The following is a 17848-nucleotide window of genomic DNA, read 5'->3' on the forward strand; positions in this document are numbered from 1 at the left end:
AACAAGATATCCTCTTACTGATCTCTCTAAGTCATGTGCAATGATAAATGCTTTGCTATTTATTTCCTTTTCTCAGCTGGCCGTATGTAAGCTCTTAACAATAATCACTGTCTCCTTTCCAGGAGCGTCAGAAGTGCAGGCTGCGCCAGTTGAACGGGGGCGTGTGCGTAAAAGGCGCACACGGAAAGCGCAGCGCAAACAAGTCGGTTCGGAAAGTGAAGAATTAAACGGTTATTGTACGAAGTAAAACTTGGCTGCTCGACAGGTTCTTGTTTGTCTTTGACAGGAGATCCCCTACGCATCTGTCCAAGCCCCAAATCAGACAGAATATACGGCATCACATCCGGTAGGTTTTTCAAAAATAAAGGCCTGTCTGGCATTAAAAAGGTAGCTTGAAGATAATTCTTGAAATAATGGTATTTCAAGAAAATGTACGATTTCTAGCACAGTGGCACCTGCAATACATGGCTGTTAATATCTAATGCAGCTACTTAAACCTAAAAAAAAAACTAGGCCTATAGAGCAACCGCATTACACGAGGCTGGATTAGGGTTTGGCAGCAACTCTGTGGCGACATAATCCCTTTGATCAGACACAAATTTAGCTGTGGGATATGCACAAACATATTGAACATACTGTTATATTAACTGAAATATTAAAATAATAAAGCTACATGAGGGGTCCCCCCCCCGGTGGCTTATAGAGCCAATGATAACCCACAACATGCTCGGTTTCATGCTTCTTAGGTCCCTACTTGTGGATGTTGAAATAGTTTTATGTTAAAACTATGCTGCTACTTAAACAGCCAGGTCTCTTTTGTAACAACAACAAAAAGTCATATAAGAGGATTATTAATACATAAAGGTTGAATATAAAACAAACTTGGACACAATGATAGATTATTATAATATTCAGAAATATCTTAATGCGAACATATTTCACACTTTTCCCATGAGAAGCTGCTGATGTAGATCATGTGACTCTAAAGCTCCAGATCAGCTGCTAGAAGTTGTGGTGTGACCATCATGTCAGCGGCTGTTTTCCAAGCCTGTCGATTTCACACCACGGCTCAGATTTTAAACTGTAAATATATCCACGAAACTTTTTGCATTTTTGATTGTTTTCTTTTTCTTTGTGACCAAGAGGCCTGAAAAACAGCCGATTCACTGGACACACAGACTTACTGCAAAATACCTTGACCTACAAACAGTTTTGATGAGGTAACCAGTGGTGATATTGGAGCACATTTTTAAAGAAACAGGCATCTCAAGCTTCACCTGTTGTTCGCTTTTATTTTGAAACACGCGTGCAGGATTTCCGGTGTGTCCGCAGCTGCCTCTGTGTGACTTGACGTGCCTCTCTCTCGCTCTCTCTGCGTGTGTGTGTGTATGTGTGCGTGCGTGTGTGCGTGTGTGTGTGTGTGTGTGTGTGTGTGTGTGAGTGAGTGAGAGTGAGTGTGTGTGTGTGTGTGTGTGTGTAGCCTTGCATCGGGGTGAAGCCGCATAAAAGCGTTTCCATAATGCGGGCGTGAGGCGCTCCCGCGTAGTAAACGGAGGGGGATCCGGGAGGAGGACAGCGGAGGGTTACCGGGGGGGGGGGAAAACACCGAGCCTGTCCGTCAGGCACCGGCCAGGATAAAATGTCGAACCGAAAGCACCGGGACAACCAGGAGATCTGCGCCCGCAAGGTCCGGGAGCTGGCCCAGTCCGGAGTAAACAAACACTGCTTCGAGTGCAACCAGCCCGGGGTGACTTACACCGACATCACGGTGGGCAGCTTCGTGTGCACGTCGTGCTCCGGAATGCTGTGAGTAAAAAAAAAAAATATATATAAATAAATTAATTAATTAAAAAAAAAAAACCTGCCGCCCCGCCGGGGTTTTTATTTACTGAGCATCAGTGCGAGGACAAGCAGACATAGAGCTGTAGAGTAAAAGTACCAGGCCTGAGACTGCACCATGCACCACCCAGAGACACAAATGTACAGTATTTATTTCATTCTCCCACCTTAACAGCAAGAGGGGGGAAGAGGGAGGGGAGGTGGTGGTGGTGCAACCGGCCGAGGATGTGTGCGCACATTAATTTACGCAGTGTCTGTCTCTCTCTCTCTCTCTCTCTCTCTCTCTCCTTCATGCGTGTCTTCCAACAGCTTCATAAACGACAGACCGCTAGTTGGTCATTTTCCAGCTCTGAGTTACGTTTCATTTCGTCATGGTGCAGGTTGGACACTACCTCTCTCTCTCTCTCTCTCTCTCTCTCTCTCTCTAGGCTCCTCTCCAGTGTGTATGTATGTATGTATGTATGTGTGTGTGTGTGTGTGTGTGTGTGTGTGTGTATTTGCTGTCACATTTCGTTGTGCATGTTCAGCCTGTAGTCTCCCCCCCCCCCTCTCTCCCCCCCCCCCCCCCCCACCAAACACTCCTCCTCAGGAAGACGGTTTCAGCACTTTATTGCGCAATCGTGCACATGTACAGCCTTGTCCCACTTTGTGTCCCCAGCATGGTGAAAAACAAATAGGAGGTTGTGGTTACTGAACTGTCACGAGTGTGTGTGTGTGTGTGTGTGTGTGTGTGTGTGTGGGCACCTCTCTCCACAAACAGATGTGCCCTTAAAACTCACAGTCACGTGTCAGATATTTCCTCTCCCACCTGCTCTGTCCCTTTCTGTCCTCGAGGTGAGGACCGACGGCACATCTTCCCGTTTGGCTCGCTGGATTTACCCAAATGTCCTCCCTCCATCTCTCTCTCTCTCTCCTCTGTGTCCCAGGAGAGGCCTCAACCCTCCCCACAGAGTCAAGTCTATCTCCATGACAACTTTCTCCCAACAGGAAGTGGAATTCCTCCAAAACCATGGCAACGAGGTGAGTGACAGTCCACTCTGGGGGTAGAGAGGGGGGGGGGGGGGGGGGGGTTCAGATGAGCTCGGGCTGCACCTGTTTATAACTCTGCAGAGAAGAAGAAAAATAAGCATTTCAGTGTGTTTCCTCATGTTATTGACATCATGAAGTCATCTGGGGTCACGTGTTGCTGGTTTTTTTTGACCGATTTTTTTTTTTTTTTCTTGGTCCAAACCTAAACTCTCTTTCTGGTTCTGTTATGGAATCTGAAACGTCCCTCGAGGCCACCAGTCCAACCAGTCTTTGTGGCCGGGCTTTTTTTTTGGGGGGGAAGAATGCTACCGCTTGGGTTGTGCCAAGAAAACAAAAGGAGCGGCACTTTCTGTCCTTCAAAAACCACAATCTATTTCCTTTCTGTGTGTGTGTGTGTGTGTGTGTGTGTGTGTGTGTGTGTGTGTGTGTGTGTGTGTGTGTGTGTGTGTGTGTGTGTGTATAGGGCCACAGATTCTGCAATATTTTCAACCAGGGCGCTCCATCATTGAGATTTTTCATCTGTAAAATGATCCCATTGGTTCATATTTTTGACAAAAGTCAAACAAAAACTAATTTCAGGGATAATTGAAGACTTATTTGTGTCATTGATTCATATTTCTATTCTTGAGAAACGCCTGCCGTGATCTCCTAAACTCTTTAAGGTGACAGTTTTGTCAGTTAAACTCAGAAATATTCAATTTGCCATCACAACAATGAAAAAATGCCCAAAACTGATTCATCGATTATCAATTCGTTTCTGAAGTTTTTTTTTTTTTTTTTTTTTTTTTTTTTTTAATGCAAATCAACCAAGATTTGGATCTCCGTCACATTTTAAAACTGTCAAGTATTGATCAAACATCCAAACTAATCGGTTTAATGTATCATTGCGTTACCATGACAACAAGCCACCTAGACCTGTCACGTCACTCGTCTCAGCTGCGGCTCATTTTGATCGTTTGGTTTTATTTCTTTTTGTTTGAAAACTTAAAAGTAGACGCGACCTCCCTCCTTATGTGCTGAAATGTAATTAAAACAATAAAAATGATAAATGCCCCCCCCCCCTCCCCTTCCCTCTCCCCCTCCCCTCCACAGCAGCCACTATGGGAAGCTCTGGTGTAGGCAGCACTCACTCCTGAGCTTATATCACACAGGTAGAAGTGTTTCAGGCTATCAGGATGAGTGCTCACTGTTTTTTATTAGCTTGCTGTTGGCCAAGATGTGAGTGAGTGTGTGTGTGTGTGTGTGTGTGTGTGTGTGTGTGTGTGTGTGTGATGTGCACAGAGACAGAGGTGTGTATCGTCCAGCATTTTTTCTCCCCACCATCCTCCGGAGAGTGATCCGGCCAGCCGTGATTTCACTGCCAGTAATGTTTTTGCCGCACTGTGAAGTCGCTGATGAGAAAATCTGTTGGTGTTTATGAGAGAAACTCTGAGATTAAATGTCAAAAACGAAGAGCGGGGGACTGTGATTAGATTTTCCACTCCAGCAATTAGACACCGACCGTTCCTCTGCGATCGAGCCCAGATAAGCTGTGAAGCGTTTTCCTGCAAAAACGTGTGTGTGTGTGTGTGTGTGTGTGTGTGTGTGTGTCCAGGTCGGGAGGAGGACCTGGCTGTGTGTGTTTGACCCAAAGGCGGACGGCTGCTCCGACATGAAGGACTCTCAGAAGTTCAAAGAGTTCCTTCAGGATAAATACGAGAAGAAAAAATGGTGAGAATTTGGCCTCGGCTTTAACGTGACATGCTGATGTAACCCGACAGAAAACACTCCGATGTGAGGGAAAATCATTTTAATTCATTTCAGTGATTTATTGATTTACTTTATTTATTTATTCTTTAAATTGACTTCGTGGGAATATACATTTTGTGAAAAATTGCCGATTAATAGTTCCCAGAATCCGAGTAGACATCTTTTGAAAGTGCTACAAAGCAAAACATATCCAGTGTACGATTTACTTTTTTGTTGTCTTGTTTATGTTGCATCATCAGGCCAAAATGTCAAATTTGTCTCAAACTTAAAATGGTGCGCAGACACCTGCACGGTGACATCCCGTGATATAAACTACGGGAAAGCACTTAGCATTTAGCTCACGGTGCCTCGGTGCAGCTTCGCGCAGCTGCCGGCATGACTGGCATTTTTCCTTGTGAAATAAATGTGTTTGAAATCTTAAAATAACTGTAAGAACTGTCACATATTTGTCTTCTGATGAGGCACTGGTCGTTTTCGGAGGTGAAAAGGTTATAAGAAGGCAAATTTCGACGCAACCAACAGCTAATCAAGTTTTTATGCTTTTATGACCTTTTGCGTCTTTTTTTTTTTTTTTTTCAGGCATTTTTCCAAAAGTAAGAACCGGAGGGACGTGGAGGGTCCTTGGAGTCCGGGGGTGCAGGCCGTGCCCCCTTCCCACGGTCCTCTAGCGAGCCAGGGCCCTGCCCACAATTTACCGCCTAACGCCAGAACTGCGAGGCCGATGGTGAGAGAGGCTGGATGTGTGGAGGGGGGAGGAGGGGGGTGAAAGTGAGAGAAAGAGGATTCAGGAGAGAAAGTGTTTGGGTGTGGTAGAAAAAGAGGAAGTGAGAGTTGTTCAAAGAGTGCCCCAAAAAAAAAAAACGAAAGCGAAGAAACGACCTGAATTGACTTCGGCGCTGCAGCAGGCGGACGGAGACCGACGAGGGGGACGGACGGACGGACGGACGAGGGGGACGGACGGAGGGCCGGGTGGCCCCGACATCAAAGCTGCTGCTCATGAATCATGGAGGAAGGATGAAAGAGTCTCACTTCATGTGCCTCTTGTGTGTCACTTTCTCCTCCCCATCTCCTTCTTCCCCCACCCTCCTCCAGTCTCAGTCCCAGCTGCCGTCGTGGGACCGAGCTCCCGCCATCTCGCCCGCCGACATGCGGACGGACGCGTTCACCGCTCGGCCGTCGCGCTCCCAAAGCTTCAGAGACCCGACGCTGAAAGGTCGGAGGTTGATCTTTATCGAAAAGCGGGAAGCGGCCGCCGATGGCGCGAGTCTGATTACTTTGTTCTTTTTTTTTTTTTCTGTCTTTCTTTCATCTCCCCGATACAGACCCCACCCTGTGTGGGATAGAAAGACAGCGGCCCGGCTCCCTGTCGTCAGCGCTGGGGGGTCAGAGCCACGCCCCCTCCTTCCCCGCCCTTCCGCGGCCCTCAGGTGCGCCCCCTGCTGGTTGCGTTGTTTTCCCCTTCTGCTTTAAAAGGAGCAGTGTGGAGGACTTAGTGGCATGAAACTCGGCAAAATTAGGAAAGAAAAATAGGAAAAGCCTCTTCGAGGCGGCTGCAGAAACATGGCGGTGTGTTTATTCTGAGATAATGAAAACACAATGATCCTTAGTTCACACAAAACAAAACAGAATTATAAATATGATTTACTGCTGATTGAGCTCCCTAAATCCTACACATTGTACCTTTATAAAAAAAAAAAAAGGAAGCTGGGTATTTGTGGCCTGTTTTTAAGATGGTCAAAATAAAGTCAGACAATATTCAGACACTGTTTTACGACTGGTTAAATGCCTCAGTTGGAGCAGCCTGTCCTTTGTGAATACTGAGAACCAGTTTGATCTGAGGACATAGTTGTGGTTGCACGGGGTTTGTTGTGGAAAAATATCTCCCACAACCTTCTCCGTTCTGGTCTGTGGGCCTCTGGCGGTGCAAGGCGTCGTCCTGTTGTCCAACATGTGCAGATCCTAGAATATTTTCACTGATGACTCTCTGCATCGCTCTGGGAAGGACTCAGAGAGAAGCACTGAGGTTGCAGTCATGTTTTGTAGCTTGTTGGTGTGTATGTATGTATATATATGTATGTATATATATTTTTTTTTTATTGGTTAAAAATGTCTCCCTTTCACCATCTTGCCACACTGGGTTACTGGCAGTTTTAATATGACGTCAGTGACACTTTCTCCTGTCTTTTTTCTTTTCTGTCTCTGCCTGTCTCCTCTGACTGTCTTCTTCCTCCGACCTCGTAGCCAGTAGCTCTTTCAAAAACCACTTCACTTTAGGTAAGACGGCGCTGCTCCTGAGTGTGTGCTGAATGGCTGAGATCGATAAGGTCTTCCGACGCCCTATCATCTATAATAGATGCTCGATACGTTGCAGGCCGGTGCCGGTGCCGGTCGCTCCCTCCCTCACGTGCATGTTGAATTACATTTTTATTCTTTTATTTTTTTTCGAGCAGTTTTGAGAAACTGTCTTCATGCAGCCGTCCCTTGGCCGGTGTCACATACTGCGATTGGGGTCAATATTATTCCTCATCAGTCAGGTCTCCCACTTCAAAGCCCACGTCTGAAGGCTGGGAGGGGTCAAGGAGACACACACACACACACACACACACACACACACACACACACACACACACACACACACACACACACAAACGCACACACTGTCCTTTTCCCCCCAGAGGAGAAAGAACAAGTTTAAAGTAAAGCTATTTATAGGCCGCTGCTGCTGCTGCTCCCTTCAGCGGAACTCCGCGGATATTTGGCACCGCGTTGGCGTTGAAAGCTATGTAGGGCGCAGCAGCTGTAATCCCACGACGCACGTTAGCGTCCCAAAGTATTCTGGGAAGTTCAGGTATGTTTTTGCGGTGACAGGCCCCGTCTCCAAGCGCTGTAGATCACATCCCAGAAACATGCAGCTCGAACTTGTGCATGCTTTACATCAGCAGAATAATCTGCACCGGGTCGAGTCTGGTCTCCGTCTCCGGCGCTTCAGCTGATTGTTTGGATCTTCGTCTCGGGCCCTCCGGACGGGTCGCCGGCGCTAGCATGCTCTGTGGCCGACGTTTGCTTGCTTCATGCAGTGATTGCTTCATGTTCAGTGTAATTTCCTGCCTTTGTTACCAGTCTTGTCCAAGAACTTTTTTTTTTTTTTTTTTTTTTTTGTGGCTTGCTGCTGCTCCTTTTGTTTCTTTTATTTATTTATTTTTAATGCTTCACAATGATTACAGTAAATTCTCTTTATATAGAACATTCTGAGATAATCCTGCCGTCCATAAACCTCACAGCATTAAATTATTATGAAGTATTAATGTGGTCTTGCTGGAGAGTTATTGTGTTATATATGCCCATATGAATAATACGATCATTTCTATGATTTCTGTAGCTCTTACTGAAAGGATTAATCTGAAATTATCATGATTAAAGCGCTTGAATTAATAAAAATTATTAAAATTTCTCACTTCAAGGTCCATTCAGTAGCTGTATTGAAGCTTTCACTCACTTCACATGATCTTCCTCAGCAGTTGTCTGTGAATGATTGAGTACGGAGCACTTTTTAAAGACTTCTGGTTCACGTTGGCGTCATCGAATGATGCGATCAAAAGCTCCAGAACTAAATGGACCTTGAAGTGAGATTGTTTAGTCGAACGCTGTTTCCAGTGAAATTTGAGTGAAGTTGTTTCTTTCGACTTCACTATGACTCACTTTTGAGATATTAATATATATAATTTTTGGCATATTTACTGAAAATGACTGTGGTGTTACATCTCTTAAAGTTTGAATGTGAATTGGATCCTCAGTGTTGTTTTCTCGCTCTCAGGTCGAACAGTGTCGGCCTCCGGGGCCAGCGGCCCCTTCAGGGCCTTCCCCAAGTCTCTCAGCGTGGACTTTGGAGGCCTGAACCATCCGCCTCCACAGTCTCTGCCCCAGTCTCTGTCCCAGCCGCATCAGCATCATCAGCATCAGCAGCCTGCCGGCGTCGGCCAGACGACACCGCCGGTCAGCGGCTCCAACCCCCGGGACAGGTATGCTGCTGTGTCGCACCTGGACAGCGTCTTCCAGGAAACAACACCGACTGCAGGTAAGAAATGGGGACGCTGGATTTCTTTAAATATTGTACTTTATTTTAGGTACTTTTACTTTAGGTAGTTTTTTTTGTGTTTTTTTTTCACTTCTGCTCCGTTCCTGTGGCACTCTAATTCAAAGGGGAACATTACATTTATAGTCCACTACATTTATTTGATAGCTTTAGTTACCTTTCAGAATAAGAGTGTAAAGAAATACATATAAAATACAACACCTTGTGAAAGAGTTGTTCTCAACCTTACTTGTGAGGCTTGTGACATTTCATGTATCAATCAATAAATACATAACATAAATAAAATTCTATTAAAATTTGAGTTTTCTCCTAAAAATATCAACACTTTCTACGGCCCTTACTTTCTACATGTTAAACAAAAATAAGCTTTGTTATATAAACTCAGTTTTATCTTCTGATGTCGTAGGAGGAGGGGAACACCGGACTAAACTACCTCACTGGATAAAAACAGTTCAAACTGCTATTAACCCTCCAGTGTAGGAAGGTCTGATGTCTCATTCACTTGGAGTACTTGTACGCTGTCGTCGTGGTACTTTGACTCTAATAAGGACCTGAGTGCTTCTTCCAGCACCGTGAAACAGACAGCCGGAGAGGCAGAGGGGGAGTTTGGAGTGTGCGTGTGATCCAGATTGTCACGGCCCGGCTCAGCTCGGTTGCATAACATCCTTACTCCAAATGCCACGGCTTTTAGCCTGGGCTGAATTATGCTCATTGTGTTTGCTCCCGATCCCGCTCAGTCCGATTCAAAGGAGACCCTTGATGCATTTTTTTTTTTTTTTTTTAAATCAGCTGTGTTTGTCGTTATGACCGAGCCGGCCCGCTTCTAATGCAACAGGACTTGTGTGAGGAGCCCTGGAGCTTTTCCACAAGAAGCTGTGTTGTTTGCCCACCTTCATCAGGGCCGCCTCCCGCTCTGCCAGAGGAAAGGAGGTTATTGATTTTCTGCCCCGGCTCACTTTGATTCATATCAGGCTGAACACATAGACCGTATTTTATTCAGGGTGTTTTGTAATTCCTCTGTCCCTGACGACTTACGCACCCAAGATCAACAGTCTGAACTCCTTGTGAGACTTTTACTCGCATTTTCCAGATGATAACAACACTTGATCTCTTAAATTAGGGCCTCATTTAAAAGGTTGGTGTGTGTGTGTGTGTGTGTGTGTGTGTGTGTGTGTGTGTTTGTGTGCAGCTCCACCTGGTGGTCCTCCGCAGTACAGCGCCCTCTTCGGCAGCAGGCTCTCCTCCAGCTCCACTCCTGCCAGGTATTAAAAAAACAAACAAACAACCCTGTCAAATCTGATTTTATTTAACAGAACAGATTGTTAAGTCTCGTGCATGTGGAGCCCTTTAAAGATCGTATTCTGATAGATCCCCCCTGTGTGTTTTCTTCTTCTTCTCCCCAGCTCCCCCGGTGTCGACACCGTCTCCAGCTCTCAAACTTTTGCAAGTAGGTAGCGAGCACGAACTGCATTGATCCCCGCACTGTATTTACATGCAGCTCCTTCATCTTTAAAGCCCGTCCAACACCCCCTAATTAGGGCTGCATCTGCGAGACTCAGAGCCGTGTTGGTTTGAACAGGCAGGAATGTAGCCTGTTAACCCCGCACACTGTGAATTATCTCCCTGTCGCTCTCTCCCTGTGTGTCTCAGATTTCCCCAACCCATTCAGCTCCAGCTCGGCTTCCCAGCAGCCCGTTGCCCTCTCCCCCAGTAACCCCTTCAGCAACGCCTCAGGAGGTAAGCCTCACGTCCTCACGTCCTCACGTCCGGGCTCTTTCGCGCATTTTAACGCCAGATACATCCTGCAAGATGTTGAAACGCCGCTACCCTACAGCAACATTACCGAAAGCGTTTTAATGCAGCATTTTCTGTAAAAGATGAGGCTGGAAATGATGACTTCATTATCAGAGTTTGTGTAGAAAACGTTGCAGGAGGACATAAACCAGACTCTGAATATGGAAACTCGTTCCTCGTCGTTCTTAAAATACTTTATTTGACCCCTGGAGGCAACGTGAGGCTTTAATGAAAGTAGTTTTATTCACACATTTAAAATAGTGTCCAAAAAATACTGAATATGTTTGCGTAAAGGTTAATAGAAGCGACACGAGTGCAGTGAGCAAGACCAGAAAGAGGACTGTAAGTGTGTTGTTGTTGTTGTTTATTAAAATCCTGGTGACGAGCAGATATAAGTGGAAACTACTTCAGCCCAACTCTGTGTCAGTTTACAAGTGCATTTAGGGTTTTTAGGTGAAGTGCTGTTCCGTCCTATCATTTTGACAACAGCCAAGTTTGGTTGCAAATCCATCCAGATTTGAAATGGCCTGCTGGCCTGCACACAGAGTCGCTGCACATGCTTCTCCCGCCGGACTGTCGGTTGCCAGGTTGCAGTGACAGAAGGGTTGAAATTGTGTGTAGCTCCTATTTTGTAGACGATCTGGCAACTTGGGTAACTTGAGAAAAACATAAAAAAAAAACTTGTAGAAATCTGTGTTTGGTGATTATTTATAATAGAGTCTGAAGGTTCTGCTTATTGTGACAGTTTCCAGGGAGACGGGAGAAAAACACGACGGTTAGAAACACGAAAAAACAGAAAGGTTTGATGTCTACGGACTGATTTGAGGTTTAAGGAAGAAAATATGTCATTTTAATAACTATATTTATGGTAAAAATTGTTTTTTTAAAAACAGGAAGAGCTTATATGCACAGAAGTAAGGAAGCTGTAATAATGTTGAATAAAAATAGAAACAGTAGGAAGAAAACGATGAATTAGTCTGACAAAAAGGTTTTTTAAAAGAATTTAAGACTTCCTCCAAATGTTGGAAAAAAGGAATAAAAACAGGCAGTACATCTACTGCATTCAGGAATACTGTATAATATCTGTAATGTCATGTGATATCTGTACTCTATCTTAATGAAATGAACATTGTGGGTTTGTTCTGCTTTATTATATGAACTTAGAGTTTTACAAGAAAATCAGCTCTCCGTCTTTGACTTTTCATTTGATAACAACAGTTTTTATTGTATTTATCATATTATGATGATCTGGTTTCTCTCCTCCAGGTGACTCCGGCGCGTTTGTCACCTCGCCCACCTTTCCTCCGTCCGCCTCCTTCCCACTGCCCGCCACCCAGAACGCATTTCCTCATGAGTCAGCCACTAATCAGGAAGCCAACGGTGAGATTCATCTCCTACTTGTCATCTGTCTTGCTGACTCCCACGTATGATATTGTGCCGGAGGTGGGTGGAGGGGTTCAAAATCATTGAACAGCAAGAATCTACACCTTTCACAAATACACATTTTTACATTTATTAAATACGTTTGCTTTTCATTGTTTCTCTTAAAGTTGTGACATCACACACCTTTATTATGTTGCACAGATTTGATTTAGTGATTCAGATTAAAGCTAAAGTGCCAATCAATCCAAAAAATATATATATCAAAAAAAAGAAAATTATCATTTAGCTTTCGTAAAAAGAAAAAAAAAAAGACAGATTTGTTTGTTTTAGCTTCTCAAATGTGACGACTTGCCACTGCTGGTCATCAACACGCCATTATTACCTCATCCTAGAGGAAACTTGAATGTCCCCCGAGGAGCAATTAGCTTCACAGACCTACAATACATATAACACACAACATAGTAGGAGATCCACGTCTCCACCATGTCACCAGTAAAAGAGACGCAATAACATCTGAGGTGTTAGTTTGACTGATGGGAACATCTGGGTCTGGACATGTAGAGGAGGAGGAGGAGGGTCTGAAACAGAGACGACCTTCACTCAAACACCAGTAGTCTCACGTTTGGCTCCTATGTTTAGAAACTGAAACTGACAAACCTGGAAGTGGTAGAAAAAGACTCGCTGGTTTTAAACAAGCTTCCTGTGTAAAAAAAAAAAAGAAGAAGATAAAAGACAAATAACGGAACAGTAAAAGACCAGAATAGAACAGATCTTATACATCTGTCACCATATTTGGGGTAAAAATGAGGACAGATAGCGAAGCTGCGGCTGCAGATGAAACACGGAGAAGCTGAGACGCGCCGACAAGCTGCAAATGTGTCATTATTTCAACAGCGCAGGAATACAAATGGACGCCAGCTGCTGCTTCCCTCGCACCACTTTATTCATCGTGTCATATTATGTCATTTGATGCGTATGTGCAGGTTTTGCCTCCTTCCCCGCGTCCGACTCCCAGTCCAAAGTCCCCCGGCCGATGTCGGTGAACCCGTTTACGGTGAGTGCCCGATCCCTGCCGGGGCAAAAACAAGTGGCACCGAGGGCACTTCAGTGGCGCTGATTGGCATTTCTGTTCAGATTCTTGTGTGCTGTGAACTTTAAGGAGGCGCAGTGAGTGCGTCCTCGTTGCCGTTTCTCACCCTGCCTCTCCCGTCTCACAGGGGAATGTTTACCCGAGTCGGGGGACGTCCAGAAATCCTTTCATCTGATCCCCCCCCCCCCCCCCCAAACCCCCTCCACCCCCACCCGTCTCCCCCCTCCGGTCCCTCCTTACTTCACCCAACCATCCCTCTCTGGGCTCCGAGGGAGAAGTGAACTTGAGGAGTTGCTGCCATTTCAATGCCTCTGGAGTATTTTCACCCTGTCAGGGAGGGTTAGACGTCCATGCAGAAATCTCCTCCTCCCTCCCTCCCTTATCTGTCTGTGTTTACGTGTTTGTGGAGGATATATATCTATATATATATCTATATATAAAAAACAAAAAACTGTGCGAATGTTATTATGGAATTCTTATCTGTGTGTGCGAGTGTCAGCCCGCCGTGTTTGTACCACGTGACGTCTGTCAAAAAGGTGTTTGTGTGCCAGTAGACGTCACCTCAGGGCTCTGTGGGAGTCACGAGTAAACGACGCCTCTATGATTTTTTTACACTTAACACACACACACACACACACACACACACACACACACATATATATATATATATATATGATAATATATATATAAATATACATATATATTTATGACCTGCACTTGTCGCTGCTGCTATTTTTGCTTTTATCTCCTGCTTAGAAGTGCAAAAAAAAAAAACTAAACAAAAATAACAACCTCTCCCAGCCCATCAGTACAGTAACTACGTCAACGTTGGCTTTAAAAACTTTTAAGAGTGTGTCGGTGGTCCAAAGGAGAAGCCAGTTGGGACCCCAGACTGCATCACGAGCTCCTTCAGATGGTTTTAACAGCCTTAACAGCCTCCTGATGCATGAGAATTAGCGTCGAAAGATAAGACGGGCTCGTCTCTTGTAGTGTGTGTGTGTGTGTGTGTGTGTGTGTGTGTGTGTGTGTGTGTGTGTGTGTGTGTGTGTGCGTGTGCGTCCGTGTGCGTGGAACATGTTTGCATTCGTCCCTGTTTTCTGTCGGGTTTCCGTTTGAGGATAATCTACTTTTTCCACTCTCAGGCTGCATGCGCTTAGAGGGCTACAAGGAGATGCTACTGAATGTAAAAGCAAATTTCTGAATAACTTGCGTGTATAAAAAGTTCATCGCTTCATGTACCGGACCAAAATGTTTCCTCGCTGTTTTGTTGTTGTTCTTTTCTTTTCTTTCTTTTTTCGGTTAACATGGAGGCGAAGTTTATTTCTTTTATTTTGCCAAAAAAAAAAAAGGAGAAATTCATGTAACAACGTCTTTGTAACAACAAGTATTCATGTTCATAAAATCAGTTTGTTGCTTCTTAAATCAGTTTGTCTCAGTTTTTTCTTTTTCTGTGTTTATTCCCTCGTTGTTTATATTTATATTTAATCAAAAGTGCCACATTAATCCCTCAAAAAACAAAAACTCCAACCCCAAAATGAAATGCAGCTCCTTTAAAAAAAAAATAATTAAAAAAAAAAGAGGCTGCCGTGACTTTTTCGAGCAGTAGGGGGCGCCTGGTATTCAGTTTTCTCTGACCTCGTGCGCAAGGTTACTTTTGGATGCATATTGCATAACAACATACATACTGCATAAGGATACAGCACAAAGATAGAAACCCTTTAGAGCCGGCAGGATGACTACAAAACTTTTGAAATATTTACAGGGATGTTAGACTCAGGGTGAATCCAGATCTCTAATACACCGATTAATAATCTGTTTCAAGTGGGTTTGGATTATCTGTAATGAGGGACGTTTCACTCCGCAGCCAGACAGTCAAGACAAATTTAGAAAAAAAAAAAAAAGAAAAGAAAAAGAGACACTGTTCAGACAGTCTGAGAGGCAGACGTGTCTAATCTCTCCAGTTAGAGCAGCTTTAATCTGCTGCTCATCCACCAATCAGGAATCAATAGTCAGGATGAAAATGATTGCATGTATGAATGTATGTGCATGAGGTCACCGTGACCCTTGATTTTCATCATTTTTATATGACCCTCTGCAGTTTTAATCCCCTTTTCTGTGGAAACATAAATTCCTTGTGGTCAATGTGGAGACTGCTGTGAAAAATGTGTCAATATATTCACATTTCAACACAAAGCAGAGGGGGATTTTTTTTTTTACAATAAATAGAACAGGATGGACTCATGGAAACGCCAAGACTGAAATCATACTCCCAACACACGGCCCGAAGTGATGCTGCCTTCAGGTGCTGTGGGAAACACGGGATGTTGGGTGAGTGTACCTCGGATGGAGGGTGAAAACGTGTTGTTGCGGCACAACTGACACAAGCAAATCATAATGAAATGACTGCATCCTTTACATTGCAGTATCATATACCATATGCATTAAATGTGCAAAAATATACAGTATGTGCAGAAAAAAAAGGGAGAGTTTATTAAACTGTGGACATCTGAGGTCTTACAAGTGATGGAGAGGAAAAAAAAGCTGTACATGTTGTATTAGTGGATGTTTCTGTTTGTTTATTTTACAATAAACTGAGGGTCCTTTATCCTGTTTGGTTTAATCTAATGTAGGTGAACAAATTTTAATATACAAAACACGTGTTCACTTAGTTAAAATATGACTTACAAAGTTATAAGAGTGGAACATATTTTTCTTCCAGTTTGAAACTTTTTCTGTGTTTACGTGTACATTCACAGCATACTGCAGTTTTTGCATGTATACATTTAAAAGACAAAATAAATACAGTGATCTATGTTTTTATTTTACAGTTTTTGGTCTTTAATCATCTCTTTATTTGGCTGCTGCAATTTCTCATTCATTAAAAAAAAAAAAACACAAAAAAAACACCACTCGGTCTATTTATCAATAATCTGACAAGAAGGCGCTGTAGCGTGTGGCGGGAGCTCTGCTGTCGGAGCTCGAGTGGAGTCCGTGAACGCACCGTGTTCCAGAGTACTAGTACAGCGGTGAGTGACAGTCCTGCTCCACGGTAGCTGCTCCGCTCCGCAACGCAGCTACGAGACCGGAGCCGAGCCGAGCCGAACCGAGCAGGGGCGGCGGCGGCGGGGGGGGGGGAAAGAAAAAAACAAAAACAGACGGACAGATAGCGTGCGTCGGGACGGGCTCCGTAGTCCGCGATGTGCAGCAAATGGGATTAAAGTGGGCAGACAGCGCTTGGAAACAGCAGCAGCAGCAGCAGTAGTAATAGTAGTGGCGGAGAGGAGGGGGAGCTGCGCCGCACGAGCTCGTCCGCGTGCGCCTGGAAACTTGCGCTGCTCCGTCCGCTGAAGAAGCAAAAAAAAATAATATATATATATATATATATATATATATATATACAACAACCCGAAAAGAGAAGGGAACTACCGCCGGCTGCAGCCAGAAAACAAACCCTGCTTTAGGTTTAACCTCCGGGACTCTTTAGTAACAGCTACCCGAACCGACCTCTTGCCTCTTCCCTCACATGCCTGCGTTGATGTGGGAGGGAGGGAGGGGAGAGGAGCCGGGGGATGTTTGAATCGGCTCGCTAAAAAAAAAAAAAAAAAAACACACACAAAAAGAAACTTGCAGAAATACTACCAGAGAAATAAAAGAAGTCGCGTTTTGTTTATTTTAGTGGTGATATTTTGGTTCGTCATGGAGAGCCAAGCGGTCGAGTACCACAGCAACGAGGACGTGCGGCGGAGCGGCTACCTCCGCAAGCAGAAGTCCATGCACCGGCGGTACTTCGTGCTCCGCGCCGCCTCGGAGAGCGGTCCGGCCCGCCTGGAGTACTACGAGAGCGAGAAGAAATTCCGCGGCAAGGCCCCCATCCCGAAGAAAGTCGTGGCGCTGGAGACCTGCTTCAACATCAACAAGCGGGCCGACTCCAAGAACAAGCACATGATCGTGCTGTACACCCGGGCCGAGAGCTTCGCCATCGCCGCGGAGAACGAGGAGGACCAGGACGAGTGGTACCAGGCCATGGTGGACCTGCAGTGCAAAAGTAAGCAAGAAAAGTCACTCACTCACTCACTCATGCACGCACGCACACACACACACAAAACACAAACACAATACACACAAGCAGTGAGGAGTGTATGAGGCTCTGAATGAGGAGAAACGTGGCAAACGCCTGCAGAGCAGCAGCAGCAGCAGAAGAAGAAGAAGCGCACTGCAGATCTGGACATGTTTCACTCCAGTGTTTTGATGCATGGATTATTAAAACACCAGCTCGACCAAAGCCAAGTATACACACTTTCTAAATCTATCATGGGAGCCCTGCCACCGCATTTGTATTTAAAGCTGTGTGCGTCTCATTGTTACACTTTTAAGCCAGTTTGGAGCTGTTTGCAAACGACCCCTTCACTGGAGTTTGCGCCTCGAAGCTGCTCCGTGGAGGTCTTCTCCCCGCCAGGTCTTATCACACTGGTGTCAGGTTAGATGTTGGTTCCTACTTTTTTTTTTTTTTTTTTCCTTTATCTTTTTTTTTAATCTGTTTGGGCCTCAACTGCGTGCAAGCTTTGCTTGTCTATCCCAAATCAACTGCTCAAACACACCCTGCCTCCTTGTTTACGTTGACTTTCTGCTGACACTGCAATATTCCATCAAGCATTGATCCCAGAAGAGGCGCACAAACAAGTCGGGAGAGTTTAGCTGTCACTCATTAAATAGGAATATTTATTTCCTGTTTGAGGAGTAATGAGTTGAGCAGCTTCCTGTCAAGCCCCCCGTCCCCCCCCCCCATCCCTCCCCGTCCCCCCTGTTGCAGTCGATTTGTGTGATGTCTCGGTGTCCTGCCCCGTGCAGATCTTTCTCAAAGGGTGTCTATC

At 44.9% G+C, this 17848-nt stretch overlaps 2 protein-coding genes across 3 annotated transcripts in view; both read left to right on the top strand.

Annotated features, from left to right (window-relative positions):
* The first annotated feature begins 1353 nt into the window (after positions 1-1353).
* agfg2 (ArfGAP with FG repeats 2) lies at positions 1354-14399 on the top strand. 2 transcript variants are annotated; one of them, XM_069169801.1, is made up of 14 exons: positions 1354-1806; positions 2766-2859; positions 4463-4578; positions 5197-5341; positions 5710-5830; positions 5940-6044; positions 6859-6891; positions 8432-8692; positions 9900-9972; positions 10114-10157; positions 10361-10447; positions 11771-11884; positions 12871-12941; positions 13105-14399. In XM_069169801.1, the coding sequence occupies exons 1-14, from the start codon at positions 1640-1642 to the stop codon at positions 13150-13152; spliced, it is 1479 nt and encodes a 492-aa protein (XP_069025902.1). In that variant the 5' UTR covers positions 1354-1639; the 3' UTR covers positions 13153-14399. The 2 variants fall into 2 exon arrangements, with proteins under 2 accessions (XP_069025902.1, XP_069025903.1); XM_069169802.1 differs by lacking the exon at positions 6859-6891.
* A 1584-nt stretch (positions 14400-15983) lies between these two features.
* LOC138210572 (insulin receptor substrate 1-B) overlaps positions 15984-17848 on the top strand; it is a 40370-nt gene continuing 38505 nt past the window's right edge. The window contains exon 1 of the mRNA XM_069169800.1: positions 15984-17022. Within this exon, the coding sequence (XP_069025901.1) occupies positions 16674-17022 (349 nt within the window). The 5' untranslated portion in view covers positions 15984-16673. The remainder of the gene's footprint in view (positions 17023-17848) is intronic.

The sequence above is a fragment of the Embiotoca jacksoni genome, unplaced genomic scaffold, assembly GCF_022577435.1.
Source record: "Embiotoca jacksoni isolate LCO1_2020_lvr unplaced genomic scaffold, fEmbJac1.0.p SCAF_47, whole genome shotgun sequence".
Taxonomy (NCBI): Eukaryota; Metazoa; Chordata; class Actinopteri; family Embiotocidae; genus Embiotoca; species Embiotoca jacksoni.

Bases quoted from the DNA above. Each gene is read 5' to 3' on its own strand.
- agfg2 (XM_069169801.1), top strand. From the start codon at position 1,640: ATGTCGAACCGAAAGCACCGGGACAACCAGGAGATCTGCGCCCGCAAG. The intron at 6,045-6,858 runs GTGCGCCCCCTG...CCGACCTCGTAG, and splicing joins CGCCCTTCCGCGGCCCTCAG to CCAGTAGCTCTTTCAAAAAC. The intron at 8,693-9,899 runs GTAAGAAATGGG...GTTTGTGTGCAG, and splicing joins GGAAACAACACCGACTGCAG to CTCCACCTGGTGGTCCTCCG.